The sequence below is a fragment of the Macaca nemestrina genome, chromosome 10 (assembly GCF_043159975.1).
Source record: "Macaca nemestrina isolate mMacNem1 chromosome 10, mMacNem.hap1, whole genome shotgun sequence".
NCBI classification, from domain to species: domain Eukaryota; kingdom Metazoa; phylum Chordata; class Mammalia; order Primates; family Cercopithecidae; genus Macaca; species Macaca nemestrina.
The window spans coordinates 133,886-154,808 of NC_092134.1; the positions used below are offsets into that span (position 1 = coordinate 133,886).

Below are 20,923 nucleotides of genomic sequence, written 5' to 3' on the forward strand. Positions count from 1 at the left end.
GCGGGTGCACCGCGGAGCCCCTCGGGAAGTGTAGTTCCAGCGCGAGCGGCACTCTGGTAAATGTAGTTCTCTGCGCGTTCACTTCCGCGGTGGGGCCGTGTCCACCACTGCACTGCGAGGTCCGAGGGGTAAGGGAGTGTGCAGCGGGGGCGGGACGACTAGGCGGCGGGGCTGGAGGCGGGCTCTGTGTCTGCGCCGGGGGTCGCGGTGACCCCGCTGCGGACCGGCTAGCGGTGACCCCAGCGCGCCGGAGCTGGCTGCCGGCCGGGGCCAGAAAGGCCTGCGGGGCGGCCTGGGCGCATGCGCGGACGGCGGGCCTCGGGCGGGGCCCTGGGGGCGCGCGGGGGTGGGAGGCAGCGGGCGGGGTGGGGGCTGTAGGGCGGGCGGCGGCCGGGCGCTGAATGTGGGGGTCGGGGGAGATTTGGGGTCAGCTGGGCGATTCACTGGCGGCCTATGGAGGTCCCTGTAGACTTGGGGTGCAGCGCGGGCGGGGCAAGGGGACGCGAGGCTGCTCTTGGCCCTGGGGGAGAGGGGCCCCTGGGAGGCCGTGTGGAGGATGTGCCTGCAGCGATTAGGACTCTGCTGATCAATGATTTGGATGCCTTGTGGTGAGCACTGGAGGCCAGCGGGGTGAATGATGAGGCTTCTGCGGGGGTCTGCTTGGGAGGGTTTAGGGGCTCGCTTGTGTGGGTTCCATTCGCGGAAGCCTGCCGGCTGTGACAGTGTTGAATTTCGCCAGAGCCTTGTGCTCCTGGAAACAGTGAAGGCTGAGGAATTTCCCACCCTTCTGGGTTCCAGGAGATGACTCGCTGCAAAGACCCCCCTTCCCTATATGATTTAGGTCAGCCTCCAGGATGCCCACCTTGTTCACACAGACCCGCCACGTTGCTGTCGCCTGCCTCATCAGTGACTGGCTGAACTCCGCTGAGCGGTCGGAGCAAAATGTTCCTTAACCAAACTTTAGCCAAGCTTCTTTCCTTTCCCCATTTTCTTGAGCTTTGGCCCATCCCCGGCCTGAGCCAACACGCAGCCTCGGCAGAGAACAGGCTGGCTCAGGGTCAGGCTTCCTCTGCTTTGCTCTCTGGTCGCGCGAACTTCCCCCTCGCTTGGCAGGCCTGGTCTTGGCTCCCCTTGTTCCCGTCTCTCTATGAAAGAAAATCCCTTTTTGCTTTGCAGAGACGCACGTGAGTCTCGTGGCTTCGGGGTTCTTCCCGGAAGCCCTTCCCCTTCCCCTTCCCAACCCTCTTCCGCGTCTTTTTTCCCCACTTCCAGTAACCTTTCGGAGCCGTCTTTGCTGTGTCCAGTTGCATGCTTTATTTGACAGCTGAATAACGGTGGTTGCTGTTTCAACCCGTCTCCAATAGCGGAGGCGAGTATGGGGTGGCCTATGCTGGCGAGTGGCTGGGCTTGGTTTCTGTGCTTGTGTTTGGGGACCTTATGATTGAAGCACTAGGAATGGGGGCGCTGTGTGTTTGTGACAAGGGAGTCTGGATGTAAGTTAATGGTGGACCCGTTGCAGGTTGTGAGTGCGTGGACAACGGGGTCGTACTTGGCGTCATTGGAGCGGCCTGCGGGGTCGGCATTTCTGCACAGCCCCACAATCCCTTTCCAGGTGGTGTCTGGGAAGGGCTATGGGAGTGTCAGTGAATGCTCCAGCATGGAGTGGATTAGAGAATGGGGTGTCATGGGGCAAATGCTTGGGGGCCCCAGGGATAAGGGATTAGGGATCCCTTGGCATTGAGTGACGGGTCCAATTTAGGTGGTCTGTGGCGCAAGTCTGAGAATGTCAGTTATTGGGGAGGGGCTCTGTGAGCGCGTGACCTGGGCACCTGATAAAGTGAGTGAATGGAGACCAGTGTGTTCGTCCCAGGACAGCAGCCCGTTCTCCTCCCCTCCCCACCTCACCTGCAGGGGTGACTGAAGCCCCTTCTCCTCCCCTCCCCACCCTTCCCCCCCACATCCTTCTCCTCCCCTTTCTACCCTTCTCCTCCCCTTCCTACCCTTCTCCTCCCTTCCCTACTCTTCTCTTCCCCTCCCCGCTCACCTCCCCACCCTTCTCTTCCCCTCCCTCCCCAGCTCACCTGCAGGAGTGTCTGAGTTCTGTGGGGATCCTTTGGGACTCCGTGTTTGGGGTTTCAGTCTGTGGTGATTCTTAAGTGGAGGTTTGGGGGTGCCGGTGATTATGGTGTCTGGGCATCTGTATTTAAAAGCTGTGTGGGAGTCACTGGGGTCCAGTCATCAGTTGGGCCTGTAGGGATGACTCTGCCTGGCCCATGGGGTCTATGGTGTGACACAGGAATGGTAAACGCCAGGTGAGTGTCTGGGGGCCTGTGGAGGATTGGGAATAAAAGGTCCAGTGTGCATCGTTGAATGGGGACGGTTTTGTTGGCTCGTGCCCTGTGCATTGCCTTTGTTATTTGAGGGGGTTGGAACCAGGTGAGAAGGAGCTGGTTTGTATCAGTGACCGGGTACCAGAGATGACTGAAGGACTGATGGGGTGGGCAGTGCGGTCTGTGAGGAGGAATGATTGGAGGGCTTGGGAGTTTGATGTTTGGGATGAATGCCAAGCATGCATGCAAGTGTCTGTGATTGATGTGTGGGTGGGTGAGGGCGAGAAATTGGGGACCCCGTGGGTGTCAGTGAGAGGGAAGCCTGGGGAGCATAATGGTTTCTTTGCCATTTGCGGTGAATGTGGAGTTCGAAGTTAGTGGCCTTGGCCGGGCGTGGTGGCTCACGCCTGTAATCCCAACACTTTGGGAGGCCGAGGCAGGCAGATCACAAGGTCAAGAGATCCAGACCATCCTGGCTAACACGGTGAAACCCCGTCTCTACTAAAAAATACAAAAAAGTAGCCGGGTGAGGTGGCGGGCGCCTGTAGTCCCAGCTACTCGGGAGGCTGAGGCAGGAGAATGGCGTAAACCTGGGAGGCGGAGCTTGCAGTGAGCTGAGATCCGGCCACTGCACCCCAGCCTGGGCGGCAGAGCAAGACTCCGTCTCAAAAAAAAAAAAAATAATAATAATAATAGGCCGGGCACGGTGGCTCAAGCCTGTAATCCCAGCACTTTGGGAGGCCGAGACGGGTGGATCACGAGGTCAGGAGATCGAGACCATCCTGGCTAACACGGTGAAACCCCGTCTCTACTAAGAAATACAAAAAAAACTAGCCGGGCGAGGTGGCAGGCACCTGTAGTCCCAGCTACTCGGGAGCGTGAGGCAGGAGAATGGCGTGAACCCGGGAGGGGAGCTTGCAGTGAGCTGAGATCCGGCCACTGCACTCCAGCCTGAGCAACAGAGCGAGACTCCGTCTCAAAAAGAAAATAAATAAATAAATAATAATAATAATATTAAGTTAGTGGCCTTTGGATATCTGTGATTAGTTGTCTGGGAGCCAATACTGTGCCAGTCTGTGGAGTCAGTGGTCAGGTGTTTCTGGAGGCTGTTGTGGGGTCACTAGAGTTACCACCTGGGGGCTTTGTTGATCACTGGGGAACCCATAGCATGTGTCACTGAAAGCCCTGGAGAAGCGGCCTCTTGGGGAGAGAGACTGGGTGGCCTGTGAAGTCAGCCGTTGTGGTTCTGTGGGAGTGATAGGGGCACATGAGTGAGTGGGAGTGGAGTTTATGGGGTTCCGTGGTTGTGTGGTCCGGTCTGTGAAGCAGGCCTGTTGGATTCAGTGATCTGGGGACATCTTGGGATGTGGAGCTGGAGAATTCTCAGGTGGTCACTGTGAGTGACTGGGGGACTTGGGACGCTGGAGGTTGGCATGTGCTTGTGGCTGCGGAGTTCAGTAGTTCGTGTCTGGGGTGTGTGTGTATGATTGAGGCCCTCTCTGGGACTTGGTAATCCAGGGGCCTGGGAAGTCCGTGTTGGTGGGTCTGGAAGCAGATCCGAGCGCGTATGGTTGTGAAGCCTCTCGTGTGTGACAAGTCTTTTTGCCCTTTGGCCCTCTCCTTGTAGCATGGGACCGTTGATCAGTGACTACTCTTTTTACGTGATTATTTCCTTTTTAAAAGTTCTCAGTGACCCTGTTGGCTTTCAGGTCTTCTCCTTGTAGAATTTTCCCCTTGCTGTTTGTACCTCCTGGGCCTCTTCCATCCCTCCTGATGACCTCTGGCTCCTCCGCCCAAGACCTTTGCATCTGAGGTGCCTGGAGTGGTATGGTCAGCCCAGCCTTCGGTGGTAGGCTCCTCCTGCTTCAGGCTCAGCTAAAAGCCACCTCCTCCCACAAGCCTCTCCAACGTCTGGGAGGAATGTCTTCTGTCCATCCGTCACTAGGTCACAGTTAAAATTTCCCTTTTTTTTTTTTTTTTTTTTTGAGACAGAGTCTCGCTACTTCGCCCATGCTGGAGTGCAGTGGCGTGATCTCAGCTCACTGCAACCTCCATCTCCCGGGTTCCAGTGATTCTTCTGCCTCAGCCCCCTGAGTAGTTGGGATTACAGGCGTCCGCCACCATGCCCAGCTAATTTTTTGTATTTTTAGTAAAGATGGGATTTCACCATGTTGGCCAGGCTGGTCTCGAACTCCTGACTTCAAGTAATCTGCCTACTGCCTCAGCCTCCCAAAGTGCTGGGATTATAGGCGTGAGCCACCGCGTCCGGCCCACAGTTAAAATTTCTTCTGAGCGCTCACAGTCAGAAATCATTTATTTACTTGGCTGTTTCCCTGGAGGGCAAAGACGCCGTACATCTTGTTGAATGGTCTTTTCCACGTGTACAGAGCAGTGCCTGGTGTGTAATAAGAATTCAGCAAATGCTGCTTTCCTAGCGGGTAAATGAGACTGTGTGTGATGCATGCATGAATGTGTGTGTGATGTGTGTGTGAACATGTGTGTATGTGGTATATGTACGTGTGTGAAACTGTGAGGTCTGTGTGTGGGAATGTGTATTGTGTGATGTACGTATGAATGTGTGTGTGTGTTTGAGTGTGAGTATATGTGTGTGATGTATGTGTGTATTTGTATGTGTGGTGTACGTGTATGAGTGTGTGTGATGTATGTGTATGAGTGTGTCTATGAGTGTGTGCACGTGTGATGTACGTGTGTATCAGTGTGTGTGTACGTGCCTGTGTGGTGTATCAATGAGTGTGTGTGCTTGTCTGTGTATGTGTCATGTGTGTTGTACGTGTGTGTCATGTACGTATCAGTGTGTGTGCATGTGTGATGTACGTGTATGTCAGTGAGTTTGTGCATGTCTGTGTTATGTGGGATGTACGTGTGCATCAGTATGTGTATCTGTGTGTGTCTGTGATATGTCTGAGTGTGTGTGTACGTCTGTGTGTATGATGTCCATGTGCATCATTGTGTCAGTGTGTGTACGTGTCTGAGTGTATCTGTGATGTATGTGTACATCAGTGTGTGTCCATGTCTGTATATATGATATATGGATGCGTCTGTGTGCATGTCTGAGTGTGTATATGTGTGAGGTACATATCTCTGTGTGTACATGTCTGTGTGTGAGTGTGATGTACATATCGGTGTGTGTACATACATGCATGTGTGATATGCATGCGTATCTGTGTATGTGATGTACATATCTCTGTGTACGTCTGTGTACATGTGTATGTGTGTACATGTGATGTACATGTGCATCAGTATCTGTGTACATGTCTGTGTGTGTGATGTACGTGTGTATCAGTGTGTGTGTACGTCTGTGTGACGTACATATCTGTGTGTGCGTGTCTGTGAGTGTGTGATGTACGTATCAGTGTGTGCGCTCGTGTCTGTCTGTGATGTATGTATCAGTGTGTCTGTGTGTACGTTTGTAATGTACGTGTGTATCAGTGTCTGTGCGTGTCTGATGTACACGTGTATCAGTGTGTTTACGTGTCTGTGTATGTGATGTACATGTCAGTGTGTATGTACGTTTGTGATGTACGTATTAGTGTGTATGTGATGTATGTGTCTACGTGTCTTGAGTGTGTGTATATATGATGTACGTATTAGTGTGTCTGTGTGTACATATCTGTGAGTCTGATGTACGTGTGTATCAGTGCGTCTGAGTGTGTCTGTATGTGTGTATCTGTGTGTGTGTGTCTGAGTGTATGCGTGATGTACATATTGTGTCTGTGTGTACATGTCTGTGATTTACGTATCAGTGTGTCTAAGTGTGCATGTCTGTGTGTACGTGTGTGTGCATCTGAGTGTGTGATGTACGTGTGTATCATTGTGTCTGTGTGTATGTCTGTGTGTGATGTACATGTGTATCACTGTATCCGAGTGTGTGTGCATCTGTTTGCGTGTCTGTGTGTACGTGTATCTGTGCCTCTGAGTGTATGCGTGATGTACATGTGTATCATTGTGTCTGTGTGTACATGTCTGTGTGATTTATGTATCAGCGTGTCTGAGTGTGCATGTCTGCGTGTCTGTACGTGTGTATCTGTGTGTGCGTCTGAGTGTATGTGTGATGTACGTATCATTGCATCTGTATGTACATGTCTGTGTGATGTATGTGTATCATTGTGTCTGAGTGTATGTGTGCATGACTGTAGGTGTCTGTGTATACGTGTGTATCACTGTGTGCATGCGTGTGTGTATGTGTGATGTACCTGTCAGTGTGTCTGTGTGTACATGTCTGAGAGTATGCATCATGTACGTGTGTATCAGTGTATGTCTGTGTGTGTGATGTACATATCAGTGTGTCTGTGTGTGTGATGTACGTATCATTGTGTCTGTGTGTACGTCTGTATGTGATGTACGTGTGTATCAGTGTGTCTGTGCATGTCTTTGTGTGTATGTGTCTGTGTGTACCTGTATCAGTGTGTGTCTTGAGTGTGTGATGTACATGTGTATCAGTGTGCCTGAGTATGTGTGCATGCCTGTGTGTATGTGTGCATTTGTGTGTGCACCTGTGTGCATGTCTGTGTGTGTGTGTACATGTGCGTCTGTGTGCGCGCATGTCTGTGTACGTGTGCGTCTGTGTGTGCGTGTCTGTGTGCATCTGTGCGTCTGTGAGTGTGTGCGCATGTCTGTGTGTGCACGTCTGTATGTGTGCATCTGTGCGTCTGTGTGTGCACGTCTGTGCATGTCTGTGTGTGCCTCTACGTGTGCATCTGTGCATCTGTGTGTGCGCATGTCTTAGTGTGCTTGTGTGTACCTGTCTGTACGTGTGCATCTGTATGTGCGTCTGTGAGTGTGTGCGCATGTCTGTGTGTGCGTGTCTGTGTGCATCTGTGTGTTCGCATGTCTGTGTGTGCGTGTACTTGTGTATCCGTGTGTGTGGAGTGAGAGGTTTGGTGTGAATGTGAGAGCAGGGGGATTAAGTACTCAGGATTCTGAAGCGGGAGGCCAGGTGGCTGCTTTTGGACTCAGGACAAGACATTCCCTTTGCCGGAGGAGCAGCTGGAGGAGGTCCCTCCGCATTCACTCAAAAAGGGTTCGAACTAATTTGAAGCTTCCAGGAGGGCGGGGGGACCCTGATTTCAGGGACCTCAGGTTTGGGTGCCGGTAACTATGGGGTCTCTTTATAGTCCGGGCTCCTCTCTGGGCCTCCTAGACGGTGGAACCCCTGAGCTCTGTGCCGCGAGCCTGAAGGAGCTCCTGGGCGTCTGAGGAGGAGCTGCGTCTTTGGATGCCAATCTCTGGGCTCTTCCAGGATGTTTGTTCTCAAGAAATCTGCCTCTAGCCACAAGCCCTTCACACTGCGGACTAGAGATCTGCCCCTAGCCACAAGCCCTTCACACTGCGGACTAGAGATCTGCCCCTAGCCACAAGCCCTTCACACTGCGGACTAGAGATCTGCCCCTAGCCACAAGCCCTTCACACTGCGGACTAGAGATCTGCCCCTAGCCACAAGCCCTTCACACTGCGGACTAGAGATCTGCCCCTAGCCACAAGCCCTTCACACTGCGGACTAGGGAGAGTCCCCTCAGAGCCTCTGACCTTATCTCCACTTCCTGTGAATGGGCGAAGCTCCGCGCCATGCCTCTCCTTTCCCGCCTTTTCTAGGAATTCCTCCTGCCTCAGTGTCCTTGCTCTGCCGTTAACCACGGCTTGGGTCAGAATCCACAGTTTAGCCAATCTTTCCAGAGTGACTGTGGTTGTTAACTATCCATGCTGACACTGGGACCTGTCTCCCCTCCCTGGCCTGAGTCTTATCTTGATTCTCTTAATGACAGAGAGGGAGACATAAAGAACTCGGGAGCCAACGCTGGCGCGAGCTACACTGGTCTCCGCCTCTTGCTCCCTGCAGATGCTGTTGGGGACCAGCCTCAACATCACCCGTAGGGTACCCAAAGTCCGGTGGCGACTAAGGAATGAGAAGAGACAGGTTAAGAGTGCATAAAGAGTGGGGGCCAGGGGGCCAATTGCAAAATGGAGGCTGCAAAAGGCCCAGAGTTCTGGTCTCCACTCTGTTTATCGAGTACAATCACTTAGATCTACGAAGCAAACGTTCAGGGCGAAATGGTGAAAGGGAGCAGTGCGTCCTACGTGGAATCTATAGCAGTGGCGGTTTAAATGAATCTCCTTTGTGCTCAAACAGCATATCTTTAACTTATCGGAGAGTAGCTAGTGGGAGCGGGCTTAACTAGGAGCCTGCACGTCTGGCCACATTCCAGTGCTTCAGAGGAGCGTCTCTCTCCTTAAACACAGTGTTCATGGATAAGAGAGCAAGTCTCGCTCAGAACATGGGAACATAATGGCAATAAGAAGGCATCCTCCTCAGCGGCCTCTTGTGGCTTTCCACAACTTATTGTCCCATATTTTTATGGCCAGTTAATACAAGCACCCCATATGCCTTTCCACCAACAGATACCAGGCGTGAGCTACATTGGTCTCTGCCTCCTGCTCCCTGCAGGTGCCAGGCGCGAGCCACACTGACGTCTGCTTCCGCAGGTGCCAGGCGCGAGCCACACTGACGTCTGCTCCCTGCAGGTGCCACGCGCGAGCCCCACTGACGTCTGCTTCCGCAGGTGCCAGGCGCGAGCCACACTGACGTCTGCTCCCTGCAGGTGCCAGGCGCGAGCCACACTGACGTCTGCTTCCGCAGGTGCCAGGCGCGAGCCACACTGACGTCTGCTTCCGCAGGTGCCAGGCGCGAGCCACACTGACGTCTGCTCCCTGCAGGTGCCAGGCGCGAGCCACACTGACGTCTGCTTCCGCAGGTGCCAGGCGCGAGCTACGCCGGCCCCCGCCTCCTGTGCCCTGCAGGTGTGGATGCTGCTGGCTGTGCACCGTGGGGTTCCTGAGCGTGAGGTCACCTGGGAACTGCCCTTGTCTAATTCTCAGCCTGCCTCTGGGGTAAGTGGGGGACTGCACAGAGGGGTGGCGTCTGCCTCTACTCTTTTTTCTCAGTTGCCCTGGGGAAAAACCCGGCCATTTGCTAATATCCAGTCCTAACTTTCCTCCCTCATTTGAGGCAGGGGAGTGGACACTTCAGTCACTGCTTACTCTGTTTCTGTGGGACAGTGAAGACAGACGAAGATGAGAAAAGGCCCTTGCTGTAGGTCTTCTCGCTCAGTGTACCTCACTTTCTGGAAAGGTGCCGCTGGCCTCATGCCACTCAATATCTTCCTGGCTGGCTGATCAGCCCCTTGCCTGTGGGGCCCTTGCCGTGTGCTCGGGAGTCACCTGCTTCAGCCCTGGGAGCTTCGGCGCTGCTTGGCAACCGTTCCTGGGCCACGTGGCCTCGCCCCGCAGGTGTAGACGGTGATTGCTGGACAAATGTTGCTTGGCAGGATTGTTATGTGAGGTAGATTTTCGGTTCCTCTTGTCCCCAAGTTTACAGGAAGCTTTTTTTGGACATTTCCTTTCAAACTCATTCTGATGAAGGAAAGAGCATCCCTGTGCAGCTGCATGTCCTTGAATTTCTTTGGCTCTGACTCCATGTGTGGCTTAATCTAAGTGGCCTGGTCCATGGGCAGGGAAGAAATTTAAAGTGTAGCATTCACATGCACCAGGATGTGGTACTTCTTGAGTTCATTATGCTTGTTTTCAACCTTGGTCAGTCTTTTCCATCTTCTGCCTAAGATGATATCTTTTGTGCAGTTTGTGGTCTTTGAAAAAGTTTTAAAAATAATGGTTATACTTAGTTACCCGATTATTTGGCCTGTTGGGGAAATAAACCTAAAGTATGCCAACCCAGAAGACCTGTCCACACAAGTAGAAAATAAAGAAAAACAGGCCGGGCGCGGCGGCTCACGCCTGGAATCCCAGCACTTTGGGAGGCCGAGACGGGCGGATCACGAGGTCAGGAGATCGAGACCATCCTGGCGAACACGGTGAAACCCCGTCTCTACTAAAAATACAAAAAACTAGCCGGGCGTGGTGGCGGCGCCTGTGGTCCCAGCTACTCGGGAGGCTGAGGCAGGAGAATGGCGGGAACCCGGGAGGCGGAGCTTGCAGTGAGCTGAGATCCGGCCACTGCACTCCAGCCTGGGCGACAGAGCGAGACTCCGTCTCAAAAAAAATAAAAAATAAAAAATAAAAAATAAAGAAAAGAAAGAAAAACAGTTTTATTATTGAATAAAAGTTCGACGAGGCCGGACACGGTGGCTCACACCTGTAGTCCCAGTACTTTGGGAGATTGAGGCCAGTGGATCACTTGAGCCCAGGAGTTCAAGGCCAACCTGGGCAACAAGGCAAAACCCCATCTCTACAAAAAATACAAAAATTAGCTGGGTGTGGTGGCGCACACCTGTGGTCCCAGCTACTCAGGCGGCTGAAGTGAGAGAATTCACGTGAGCCCAGGAAGGTTGAGGCTGCGGTGAGCCAAGATCATGCCACTGCACTCCAGCCCGGGTGACAGCAAGACCCTGTCTCAAAAAAAGAATGTGGCCGGGCACGGTGGCTCACGCCTGGAATCCCAGCACTTTGGGAGGCCGAGGCGGGCGGATCACCTGAGGTCAGGAGTTCGAGACCAGCCTGGCCAATACGGTGAAACCCGTCTCTACTAAAAATACAAAAATTAGCCGGACGTGGTGGCGGCGCCTGTAATCCCAGCTACTCGGGAGGCTGAGGCAGGAGAATCGCTTGAACCCGGGAGACGGAGTTTGCAGTGAGCCGAGATCAGCCACTGCCCTCCAGCCCGGGCGACAAGAGCAAAACTGAGCCTCTTAAAAAACAAACAAACAAACAAAAACGGGGGTGAATCTCTTTCTCTGTCTGGTGTGAGGGAAAATTAGAGTTTTTCTTCCTTTTAAATCTGTATTTGCTCTTCCAGGCCTGTGAGCTCACGTTCCCCTCGGGGTATCAGCTGCTCCCCCACATTGTCTGGAGATGCGTGTTGGGGAAAGGCTGAAGGCCAGGCGTTAGTCTCTGAAACTTCTGATGATTTGAAGCAGAGGAGCGTTCAGGGGCCCCGGGCCAAGGGGAGACCTGGAAATCGCGCCCCCTCTTCCAGCTGTGAGCTGCCCCCATTCCGGGCAGCTCGTGAGTTGACACTCCCGGCCCTGGGATGCTGGAGGCAGGAGGTCAGAAAATACCCAAAGAACAGCTGTAGCCCTTACCCCTCCATGATTCCTCGGTTCTGCAGGGATTGGGGTCTGCCTCAGGTACACCTTGGAAACCAGCAGCCTGGGCTGTTACTGCTGATTTCTGAAGAAAGTGCAGGCGGTAGCTGTTCCAGTGTGAACTGGGGAAGAGGCAACATACGACACTCCCTGCCTTGTGTCTTGCTGCCCCCTCTGGCTCCCATCTACTGTAGGCTGCTGCCAGGCCCTGCTCAGCCTCAAACCCATGCCTCAGCTTCACCCCACCCTGTGTCTGCCCAGGGGTGTCTCTTTTTCTTTTTTTACTCTTATATTAGTTCCTCTGATCTATGTTTTCCTTTTGTTCCTGGCTGATTTGGGGGTAGGGAGCCAGAACCCCAGGCTGATTCACCATCTCCATCTAAAGGCCATTTTCTGTTTACCACCCTGCCTAGAAATAAGTTGCATTTTACTCTGTAGCACTTAACACAAATAACTTGATTTAGGTACCTCCAGGAAATATTTCTGCGGAATGAATAAGCCCTCATTGCATTTCCAGAGCTGCAGGATGTCTGTGCTGAGCAGCTCGGTGTGGGGTGCTCCTCTGGAGGTGTCTGGGCAGCTCGGTGAGGGGTGCTCCTCTGGAGGTGCTGAGCAGCTCGGTGTGGGGTGCTCCTCTGGAGGTGTCTGTGCTGAGCAGCTCGGTGTGGGGTGCTCCTCTGGAGGTGCTGAGCAGCTCGGTGTGGGGTGCTCCTCTGGAGGTGCTGAGCAGCTCGGTGTGGGGTGCTCCTCTGGAGGTGTCTGTGCTGAGCAGCTCGGTGTAGGGGTGCTCCTTTGGAGGTGCTGAGCAGCTTGGCGTAGGGGTGCTCCTCTGGAGGTGCTGAGCAGTTCGGTGTGGGGGTGCTTCTCTGGAGGTGCTGAGCAGCTCGGTGTGGGGTGCTCCTCTGGAGGTGTCTGGGCAGCTCGGTGAGGGGTGCTCCTCTGGAGGTGCTGAGCAGCTCGGTGCGGGGTGCTCCTCTAGAGGTGTCTGGGCAGCTCGGTGAGGGGTGCTCCTCTGGAGGTGCTGAGCAGCTCGGTGTGGGGTGCTCCTCTGGAGGTGTCTGTGCTGAGCAGCTCGGTGTGGGGTGCTCCTCTGGAGGTGCTGAGCAGCTTGGTGAGGGGTGCTCCTCTGGAGGTGCTGAGCAGCTCGGCGTAGGGGTGCTCCTCTGGAGGTGCTGAGCAGTTCGGTGTGGGGGTACTCCTCTGGAGGTGCTGAGCAGTTTGCTTTAGGGGTGCTCCTCTGGAGGTGCTGAGCAGTTTGCTGTAGGGGTGCTCCTCTGGAGGTGTCTGTGCTGAGCAGCTCGGTGTGGGGTGCTCCTCTGGAGGTGCTGAGCAGCTCGGTGTGGGGTGCTCCTCTGGAGGTGCTGAGCAGCTCGGTGTGGGGGTACTCCTCTGGAGGTGCTGAGCAGTTTGCTTTAGGGGTGCTCCTCTGGAGGTGCTGAGCAGTTTGCTGTAGGGGTGCTCCTCTGGAGGTGTCTGTGCTGAGCAGCTCGGTGTGGGGTGCTCCTCTGGAGGTGCTGAGCAGCTCGGTGTGGGGTGCTCCTCTGGAGGTGCTGGGCAGCTCGGCGTAGGGGTGCTCCTCTGGAGGTGCTGAGCAGCTCGGTGTGGGGTGCTCCTCTGGAGGTGCTGGGCAGCTCGGCGTAGGGGTGCTCCTCTGGAGGTGTCTGTGCTGAGCAGCTCGGTGTAGGGGTGCTCCTCTGTCTGCTTGAACCAGCCGGGTGAGTGGTTTCCATCTGGCATTTATGGGTGGAGCCAGGGTGGTTAAGTTCAGTGTGTGCTGCAGACCTGGCCTAGATGCAGGTCAGACCCGATGGAGACATGCCAGTAGCTCACATTCCACCCTGCTTCCCACCTGCTAGCCCTGATGTGAACCTACCCAACATCTAGTTTGAGGCTTTAAATAATCTGAGCTCCTAGCAAGAGAACACCAAGATTTAGGTTTCCAAATTAATTAGATCATCTAAAATAAAATATCTACTGCATCCACAGGCAGTAACCCTCTGGAACAAGACAATTCATGTGAGATAAGAAAGAAGAGCCCACAAGACCAAGAATGCATTCTCAGTTTACAGACCACTGACCAGAGACCACTCCAGGTGTCAGGACTAAGAGAAGTCACAAAACAGCGGGTTTCCCAAGAGCAGTGGAAAATGATCCAGTCACAGGTGGGTTATCGGTTTGTCCTCTGTTTCGTGGATGTGATGAGGCTTATGGAAATCTCTGCAACACACAGAAGGGTCTAAATACATTTAAATAAGAGAAAATATAAGCTTGGGAAAGAAGATGTCAAAAGAAGCACATAGTAGATTATAGAATCATACAAAAGTCTCAGCTGGGCATGGTGGCTCACGCCTGTAATCCCAGCCCTTTGGGAGGCCAAGGAGGGCAGATCATTTGAGGCCAGGAGTTTGAGACCAGCCTGGCCAATATGGCAAAACCCCGTCTCTACTAAAAATACAAAAATTAGCCTCGTAGCTACTCGGGAAGCTGAGGCATGAGAATCACTTGAACCCAGGAGATGGAGATTGCAGTGAGCTGGGATTACATCAGTGCACTCCGGGGTGACAGAGTTAGAAAAAGAGTCATACAAAAGTCTTAAAGTTGGAAGAGATCAGTAAGAAATGGGATCCTGCCGGGCATGGTGGCTCACGCCTATAATCCCAGCACTTTGGGAGGCCGAGGTGGGTGGATCACGAGGTCAGGAGATTGAGACCATCCTGGCTAACACGGTGAAACCCCGTCTCTACTAAAAATACAAAAAATTAGCCGGACTTGGTGGCAGGTGCCTGTAGTCCCAGCTACTCAGGAGGCTGAGGCAGGAGAATGGCGTGAAACCGGGAGGCGAAGCTTGCAGTGAGCCGAGATCGCACCACTACACTCCAGCCTGAGCGACAGAGCTAGACTCTGTCTCGAAAAAAAAAAAGAAATGGATCCTTCCCTATTACAGAATTGAACTGCAAGCTTTTCTCAGGTATTCCCAGAAGCCATAACAGAAAGAAAAGTAGGGATAGTTAACGTGGTTTTCTCTTATCAAAAGGGCAACAGAGTGAGATTCTGTCTCAAGAAATAAAATAAAAATAAAAAAACAAATGGGATCATGTATGTGACCTTTTGACAGTGGCTTTTCTCACTCAGCATACCTTTGAGATTCATTCATATCTTGTCGGCAGTTTGTTCCTTTTTCTTGGCATGTGGTTCCCTTGAATACTATCCCATGTATGGATGGGCCACAGTCTCTATCCATTCACTCATTGAAGGACATCTTGGTGGCTTCCACTTTTTAGCAGTTTTGAATAAAGCATTCATCTCCATATAGGTTTGAACATAAATTTTCAGGTGAATGTAAGTTTTCAGTTCACTACTTGAGTAAACGCCTAGGAGTGGGATTGCTGGGTTGTGGGGTAAGTCTGTGTTCAACTTTGTGAGAAACCGCCAAAATGTTTTCCAAAGCTGCTGTACATTTTACATGCCCACCACAATGAATGAGAGTTGCTGTTGCTCTGAATCCTCACTGATATTTGTCAGGGGGGTGTGTGTGTGTGTGTGTGTGTGTGTTTAGTTTTAGCCTTCTAATAAGTACATAGTAGTATTTCATTATAGTTTTAATTTGCATTCACCTTTGGACATGATATTGAACATCTTTTCCTATGTGTACTTTCCATCCATGCATTTTCTTTTTTCTTCTTTTTTTTTTTTTGAGTCAGAGTTTCACTCTTGTCACCCAGGCTGGAGTGCAGTAGCACAACCTTGGCTCACTGCAACCTCTGCTTCCCAGGTTCAAGCAGTTATCCTCCCTCAGTCTCCCCAGTAGGTAGGATTACAGGTGTGCATCACCACACCCAGCTAATTTTTGTATTTTTAGTAGAAATGGGGTTTCACCATGTTGGCCAGGCTGGTCTCAAACTCCTGACCTCAGGTGATCCTCCCACCTCGGCCTCCCAAAGTGCTGGGATTACAGGCGTGGCATGAGCCACCACGCCTGGCCACCATCCATGTGTTTTCTTTGGTGAAATGTCAAGATATTTTGCTAATTTTTAAAATGGGATTATTTTCTTATTAATAGTTCTTTATATCCTGGATATGAGTGCTTTAGCAGGTATGTAATTTGCAAATAATTTTCTCTTAGTCTGTGCCATATCTTCTATTTCTCTTAACATTGTTTTTCACAGAACAAAAGTTCTTAATTTTGAGAAAGTCTAATTTATCAAATATTTTTCTTAAATTGATCAGGCCTTTGGTGTTGTATCTAACTCATTGCCAAACCCAAAGTCATACAGGTTTTCTTTGGTTTTATTCTAAAAGGTTTATAGTTTTTTATGTTTAGGTCTGTGGTCCATTTTGAGTTAGTTTTGATATAAGGTGTGAGGTATGTGTTGAGATCTCTTCTTTTGCTTATGAGTATAAAATTATTCTGACATTATTTGTCACAAAGACTGTAGAATTGCTTTTTGTACTTTTGGGAGACAATTGAGTATATTTGTAGGGGCTTATTTTCGAGTTCTCTGTTCTGTTCCATTAACCTGTGTTTTTATCCTTTCACAAATTCCATCCTGTCTTAATTACTGTGCTTGTATAGGAAATCTTGAAATCAAGTAATGTGAGTCCTTTTATGTTTAAACTATTTGGAACATAAATGTGCCTCTTTCATAGGCAGCATATAGGTGGGTTGCTTTATATTTTCCATTTCTGTTCTTTTGCTTCATTATGAATTTCTTCTGGTCTGTCTTCCAATTCACTTATTCCCTCTTCATCTTTTTCTAATCTACTCTTAAGCCCTTCCGTTGACTTCTTAACTTTACTTACTATGCACTTTATCTCTAGGAGTTGTATTTCATTCTTTTTCAAATCCGTTTATTCATTTGTATAGTCTTCTGATTCTTTTTCATACTTTCATTAGCATCTTTTATTTCTTTGAATATATTAAATGTATTTATTTTATATTCTGTGCTGACAGTTCAAATATCTCAAGTCTTTTATACCTCTCCTGTCTTTTTTAAAAATTAGATTTCTCAGGCCGGGCAAGGTGGCTCATGCCTGTAATCCCAGCACTTTGGGAGGCTGAGGCGTGCGGATCACCTGAGGTCAGGAGTTCAAGACCAGCCTGACCAACATGGCAAAACCCCATCTCTACTGAAAATATAAAAGTTACCTAGGCGTCGTGGCGTGTGCCTGTAATCTCAGCTATTCGGGAGGCTGAGGCAGGAGAATCGCTTGAACCCGGGAGGCAGAGGTTGCAATGAGCCAAGATCGCATCATTGCGTTTCAGCCTGGGCAACAGAGTAAGACTCCATCTCAAAATAAATAAGTAAATAAATAGATTTCTTTTATTTTTTATTTTATTTATTTATTTTTTGAGATGGAGTATCAGTCTTGTCGCCTAGGCTGCAGTGCAGTGGCACGGTCTCAGCTCTCTGCAACCTCCGCCTCCTGGGTTCAAGTGATTCTCCTGTCTCAGCCTCCTGAGTAGCTGGGAATACAGGCGCATACCACCATGCCCAGCTAATTTTTGCACTTTTAGTAGAGACTGAGTTTCCCCGTGTTGGCCGGGCTGGTCTCGAACTCCTGACCTCAGGTGATCCGCCCGCCTCAGCTTCCCAAAATGTTGGGATTACAGGCATGAGCCACTGCACCCAGCCAATTTTTTTTTTTAATGTGTGCATTCTGGTTTCTCTTTTACTCTGTACTCATTTTTCTTGAACCTTTATTTGTGAGAATTATTTGGATCTCTTTCTCTAAATAGAATTTGCATTTGATTCTGCTGGATGCCTGAATGCACGTCACCCTCAAAAACACTTTAGAACTTTGTGCTTAAGGTTTTTGCAAAACACATCTATACTGGAGTTCAGCCCATACACCCATATAAATCTAGCTTGTTATAATTCTCAGGGACCATTTCTGACCTCTTTGTGTAACAATAACATTTGAGGCAATAAATTAATTTTCTTTGATTTTTATTTTTCATTTACCCACACACAGAGTACTCCTTGTCTTCCAGCTTCATGAGGGAAAGTAACCTATTAGTCCTCTATGCTTGGGCTTGTTCTAAGCCTTTCTCCTTTCTTCTATGTTCCTTGTAACTGTTGGGACAGGAATGTTCAAATTTACCTGAGTCCAAATGGAGGTTGGCCTCTGCTTACCTCTCAAGTTTTCCACTTTCCCTTTTAAAGAGGCCAGGACCTTTCCCACCGCTGCCACTCCCACTTCCTCTCTTATATTCCTGAACTTTCATCCCTGAGAAAACACACTCTGTTTCCATGCCTTTGCTCATGCTGCTGCCTTGTGAGTGTCCTTTTCCTCATCCCCCTCTGTGACCAGGACTTTCTAGAGACCCTTCATAAGCCTTACTTCTTTATAGCACCTGAGTCAGTGTTGTCAAATCCAGTGTTTTTATCCCTGTTTTGTCTCTATATTCTGTAAATGCTAGTTTCATAGTCCTGTAACCTTATTCACTCTGGCCTGAAGGGTACTTGAGAACATGATATTTTTCTACTCATTTTTAAATTTCTGATACGTGTTATGGTTCCTGGAATCTTTTTTCTTTTCTTTTTTTTTTTTTTTGAGATGGAATCTTGCTCTATTGTCCAGGCTGGAGTGCAGTGGCGCAATCTTGGCTCACTGCAACCTCCACCTCCAGGGTTCAAGGGATTCTCCTGTCTCAGCCTCCCGAGTAGCTGGGATTACAGGCATGCACCACCACGCTTGGCTAATTTTGTATTTTTAATAGGATGGGGTTTCACCATGTTGACCAGGCTGGTCTCCAACTCCTGACCTCAGGTGATCCACCCGCCTCAGCCTCCCAAAGTGCTGGAATTTCAGGAGTGAGCCACTGCACCCAGATAGTTCCTGGAATCTTAATTGCTCAATACGTGTGTTTTGGAAGATATCTAAAATAGCTGGCCAGTTGTTCTTACTTGGGAGCAGAATCACTCCCAGAGGGAAGACAGTGGTTTTTTGTTTGTTTTGTTATTATTTGAGATAGAGTCTCGCTCTGTTGCCCAGGCTGGAGTGCAGGGGTGCAACCTTGGCTCACTGCAACCTCCATCTCCTAGGTTTAAGTGATTCTTCTGCCTCAGTCTCCCTAGTAGCTGGGATTACAGGCACCCGCCACCATGCCTAGCTAAGTGTGTGTGTGTGTGTGTGTGTGTGTGTGTGTGTATTTTTAGTAGAGATGGAGTTTCGCCATGTTGGCCAGGCTGGTCTTGAATTCCTGGCCTCAGGTGATCCGCCCACCTCAGCCTCCCAAAGTGCTGGGATTACAGGCATGAGCCACCATGCCCAGCCAGTGACTGAGAGATATTACTGTCATTAGCAGACAGAGGCCAGGCATGCTGAAGGGCTTAACTGCATGGGACAATGTTGCTTAGCTAAAATTGGTTCTCAAATACCAGTGGCACCTTCTTTGAGAACCACTGTATTGTTTCAAGACAACCTATTCTGGTTTCTTGTTCAGTTGATAGGTAGATGGATGAATGAATTCACAATGATAAATATTTTTAAGCTGGGTGCGGTGGCTCATGCCTGTAATCCCAGCAATTTGGGAGTCCGAGGCGGACAGATCACGAGGTTAGGTGTTCAAGACCAGCCTGGTCACCATGGTGAAACCCCGTCTCTACTGAAAATACAAAAATTAACTGGGCATGGTGGCGGGCGCCTATAATCCCAGCTACTCAGGAGGATGAGGCAGGAGAATCATTTGAACCTGGGAGGCAGAGGTTGCAATGAGCCGAGATCACACCATTGTACTCCAGTCTGGAGTACAAATATAAAATATATATATTTTATATATATAAAATATATATAATATATAAATTATATAAATATATAAATTATATAAAAATATAAAATATATAAATTTATATATAATATATAAATTATATAAAATATATATATTATATATTTTTTTAACATTTCTTGCTCAAAGCATAATTCAAGATTATTTTATATTATGTTATATTATATTATATTGTATTAGTTATTCATTATTGTGTAACAAATTACCCCAAACCTCAGGGGCTGAAAACAGCAAACATTGATCTCACAGTTTCTGGGCTTAGGAATCTGCCAGGTGCTTCCCACTTGGTTTCAGTTGAGGGTCTCACATGGTGCAGTGATGAAGGTGTTGAGAAGGGCTGCCGTCATCTCAGGGTGCAGCGAGGAAGGAGCTGGCTCCTCCAGGCTCGCTCAGTGACTGTTGGGAAGCCTCAGTTCCATGGCACATGAGCTTCCACATGGCGACCTTACAACACAGCAGCCAGACTCCTCCAGAGAGAGAGTGCCCAGGATAGAAGCTGCATTTCTTTCTAACCTAGTCTTGGAAGTGGCATCTCATCATGTTCCCCTGTTCTGTTCAGGAGAATGAGTCAGTGAGTCCAGCCCACAGTCAAGAGGAGAGGATTACGCAAAAGCATGAATACCAGAGTCAGAGGTCACTGGGGCCATCTTAGAGGCCGCCTACCACAAATACAGAAGCAAGTATTTTACAAGACCAAGTGAGAACCACTTCAGGTTTAACAGGGATTGTGCTTTTCCAGATATCATTTGAGGATGTGGCTGTGGATTTCACGTTGGAGGAATGGCAGCTACTTAATCCTACTCAGAAGAACTTGTACAGAGATGTGATGTTGGAGAACTATAGCAATCTGATTTTCTTGGGTAAGAACATTCTTCTTCTTGAGTAAGAACATTCTTATGTAACTTACTGTATGGCCAGTAACTGTTTGGCCTGTGAGGTGTTTGTTGATTTTGGACGTAAGTTTTACACGTCAAAGATTATTTGACTTTTATACTAAATTGAAAGATGTTCATTCACTTGCTTTTTATTTCACAGCCTTTGTAATAAAACATTCTTCATATTTAAGACTCTTAGCCCAAGCAGTTAGGTGCAAGTCCTCTGTGTTTCCAATCGACAGGTTATCAAATTCTCAAACCTCAAACTAGAGCAACAAGATCCATGGATAATAGGTCAAGAAATCCTAAATTAAAACTTTTCAGGTGAGGAATAATCAGGTTTATGAGATACAGTGAACATTTAATCTCTGGTTTTTGATGACAGGTGGGCACTTTTAAAATGTTGTTTATAGGCCGGGCGTGGTGGCTCAAGCCTGTAATCCCAGCACTTTGGGAGGCCGAGGCGGGCGGATCACAAGGTCAGGAGATCGAGACCACAGTGAAACCCCGTCTCTACTAAAAATACAAAAAATTAGCCGGGCACGGTGGCGGGCGCCTGTAGTCCCAGCTACTCAGGAGGCTGAGGCAGGAGAATGGTGGGAACCCGGGAGGCGGAGCTTGCAGTGAGCCGAGATCGCGCGCCACTGCACTCCAGCCTGAGCAACAGCGTGAGACTCCGTCTCAAAAAAAAAAAAAAAAAAAAAAAAAAAAATGTTGTTTATAAAACTGTTTAAAGTTCCTGAATCTTTAGAATTCACTCAAGATTGGTGACATGAATTCTTCATGATTTTTAACAGATGTGCTCCATAACCT

General features: G+C 49.7%; 1 protein-coding gene across 15 annotated transcripts in view; it reads left to right on the forward strand.

The window, feature by feature from the left end:
* The first annotated feature begins 48 nt into the window (after positions 1–48).
* Positions 49–20,923, forward strand: part of LOC105490576 (zinc finger protein 605) — a 37,280-nt gene continuing 16,405 nt past the window's right edge. Inside the window, exons 1-4 of one of the 15 annotated variants that reach the window (XM_071070711.1) lie at positions 109–128; positions 9,101–9,236; positions 13,433–13,608; positions 19,975–20,095. In XM_071070711.1, the coding sequence (XP_070926812.1) occupies positions 13,594–13,608; positions 19,975–20,095 (136 nt within the window). In that variant the 5' untranslated portion in view covers positions 109–128; positions 9,101–9,236; positions 13,433–13,593. The other 14 variants (XM_071070705.1, XM_071070707.1, XM_071070710.1 and 11 more) reach the window with 14 other exon arrangements.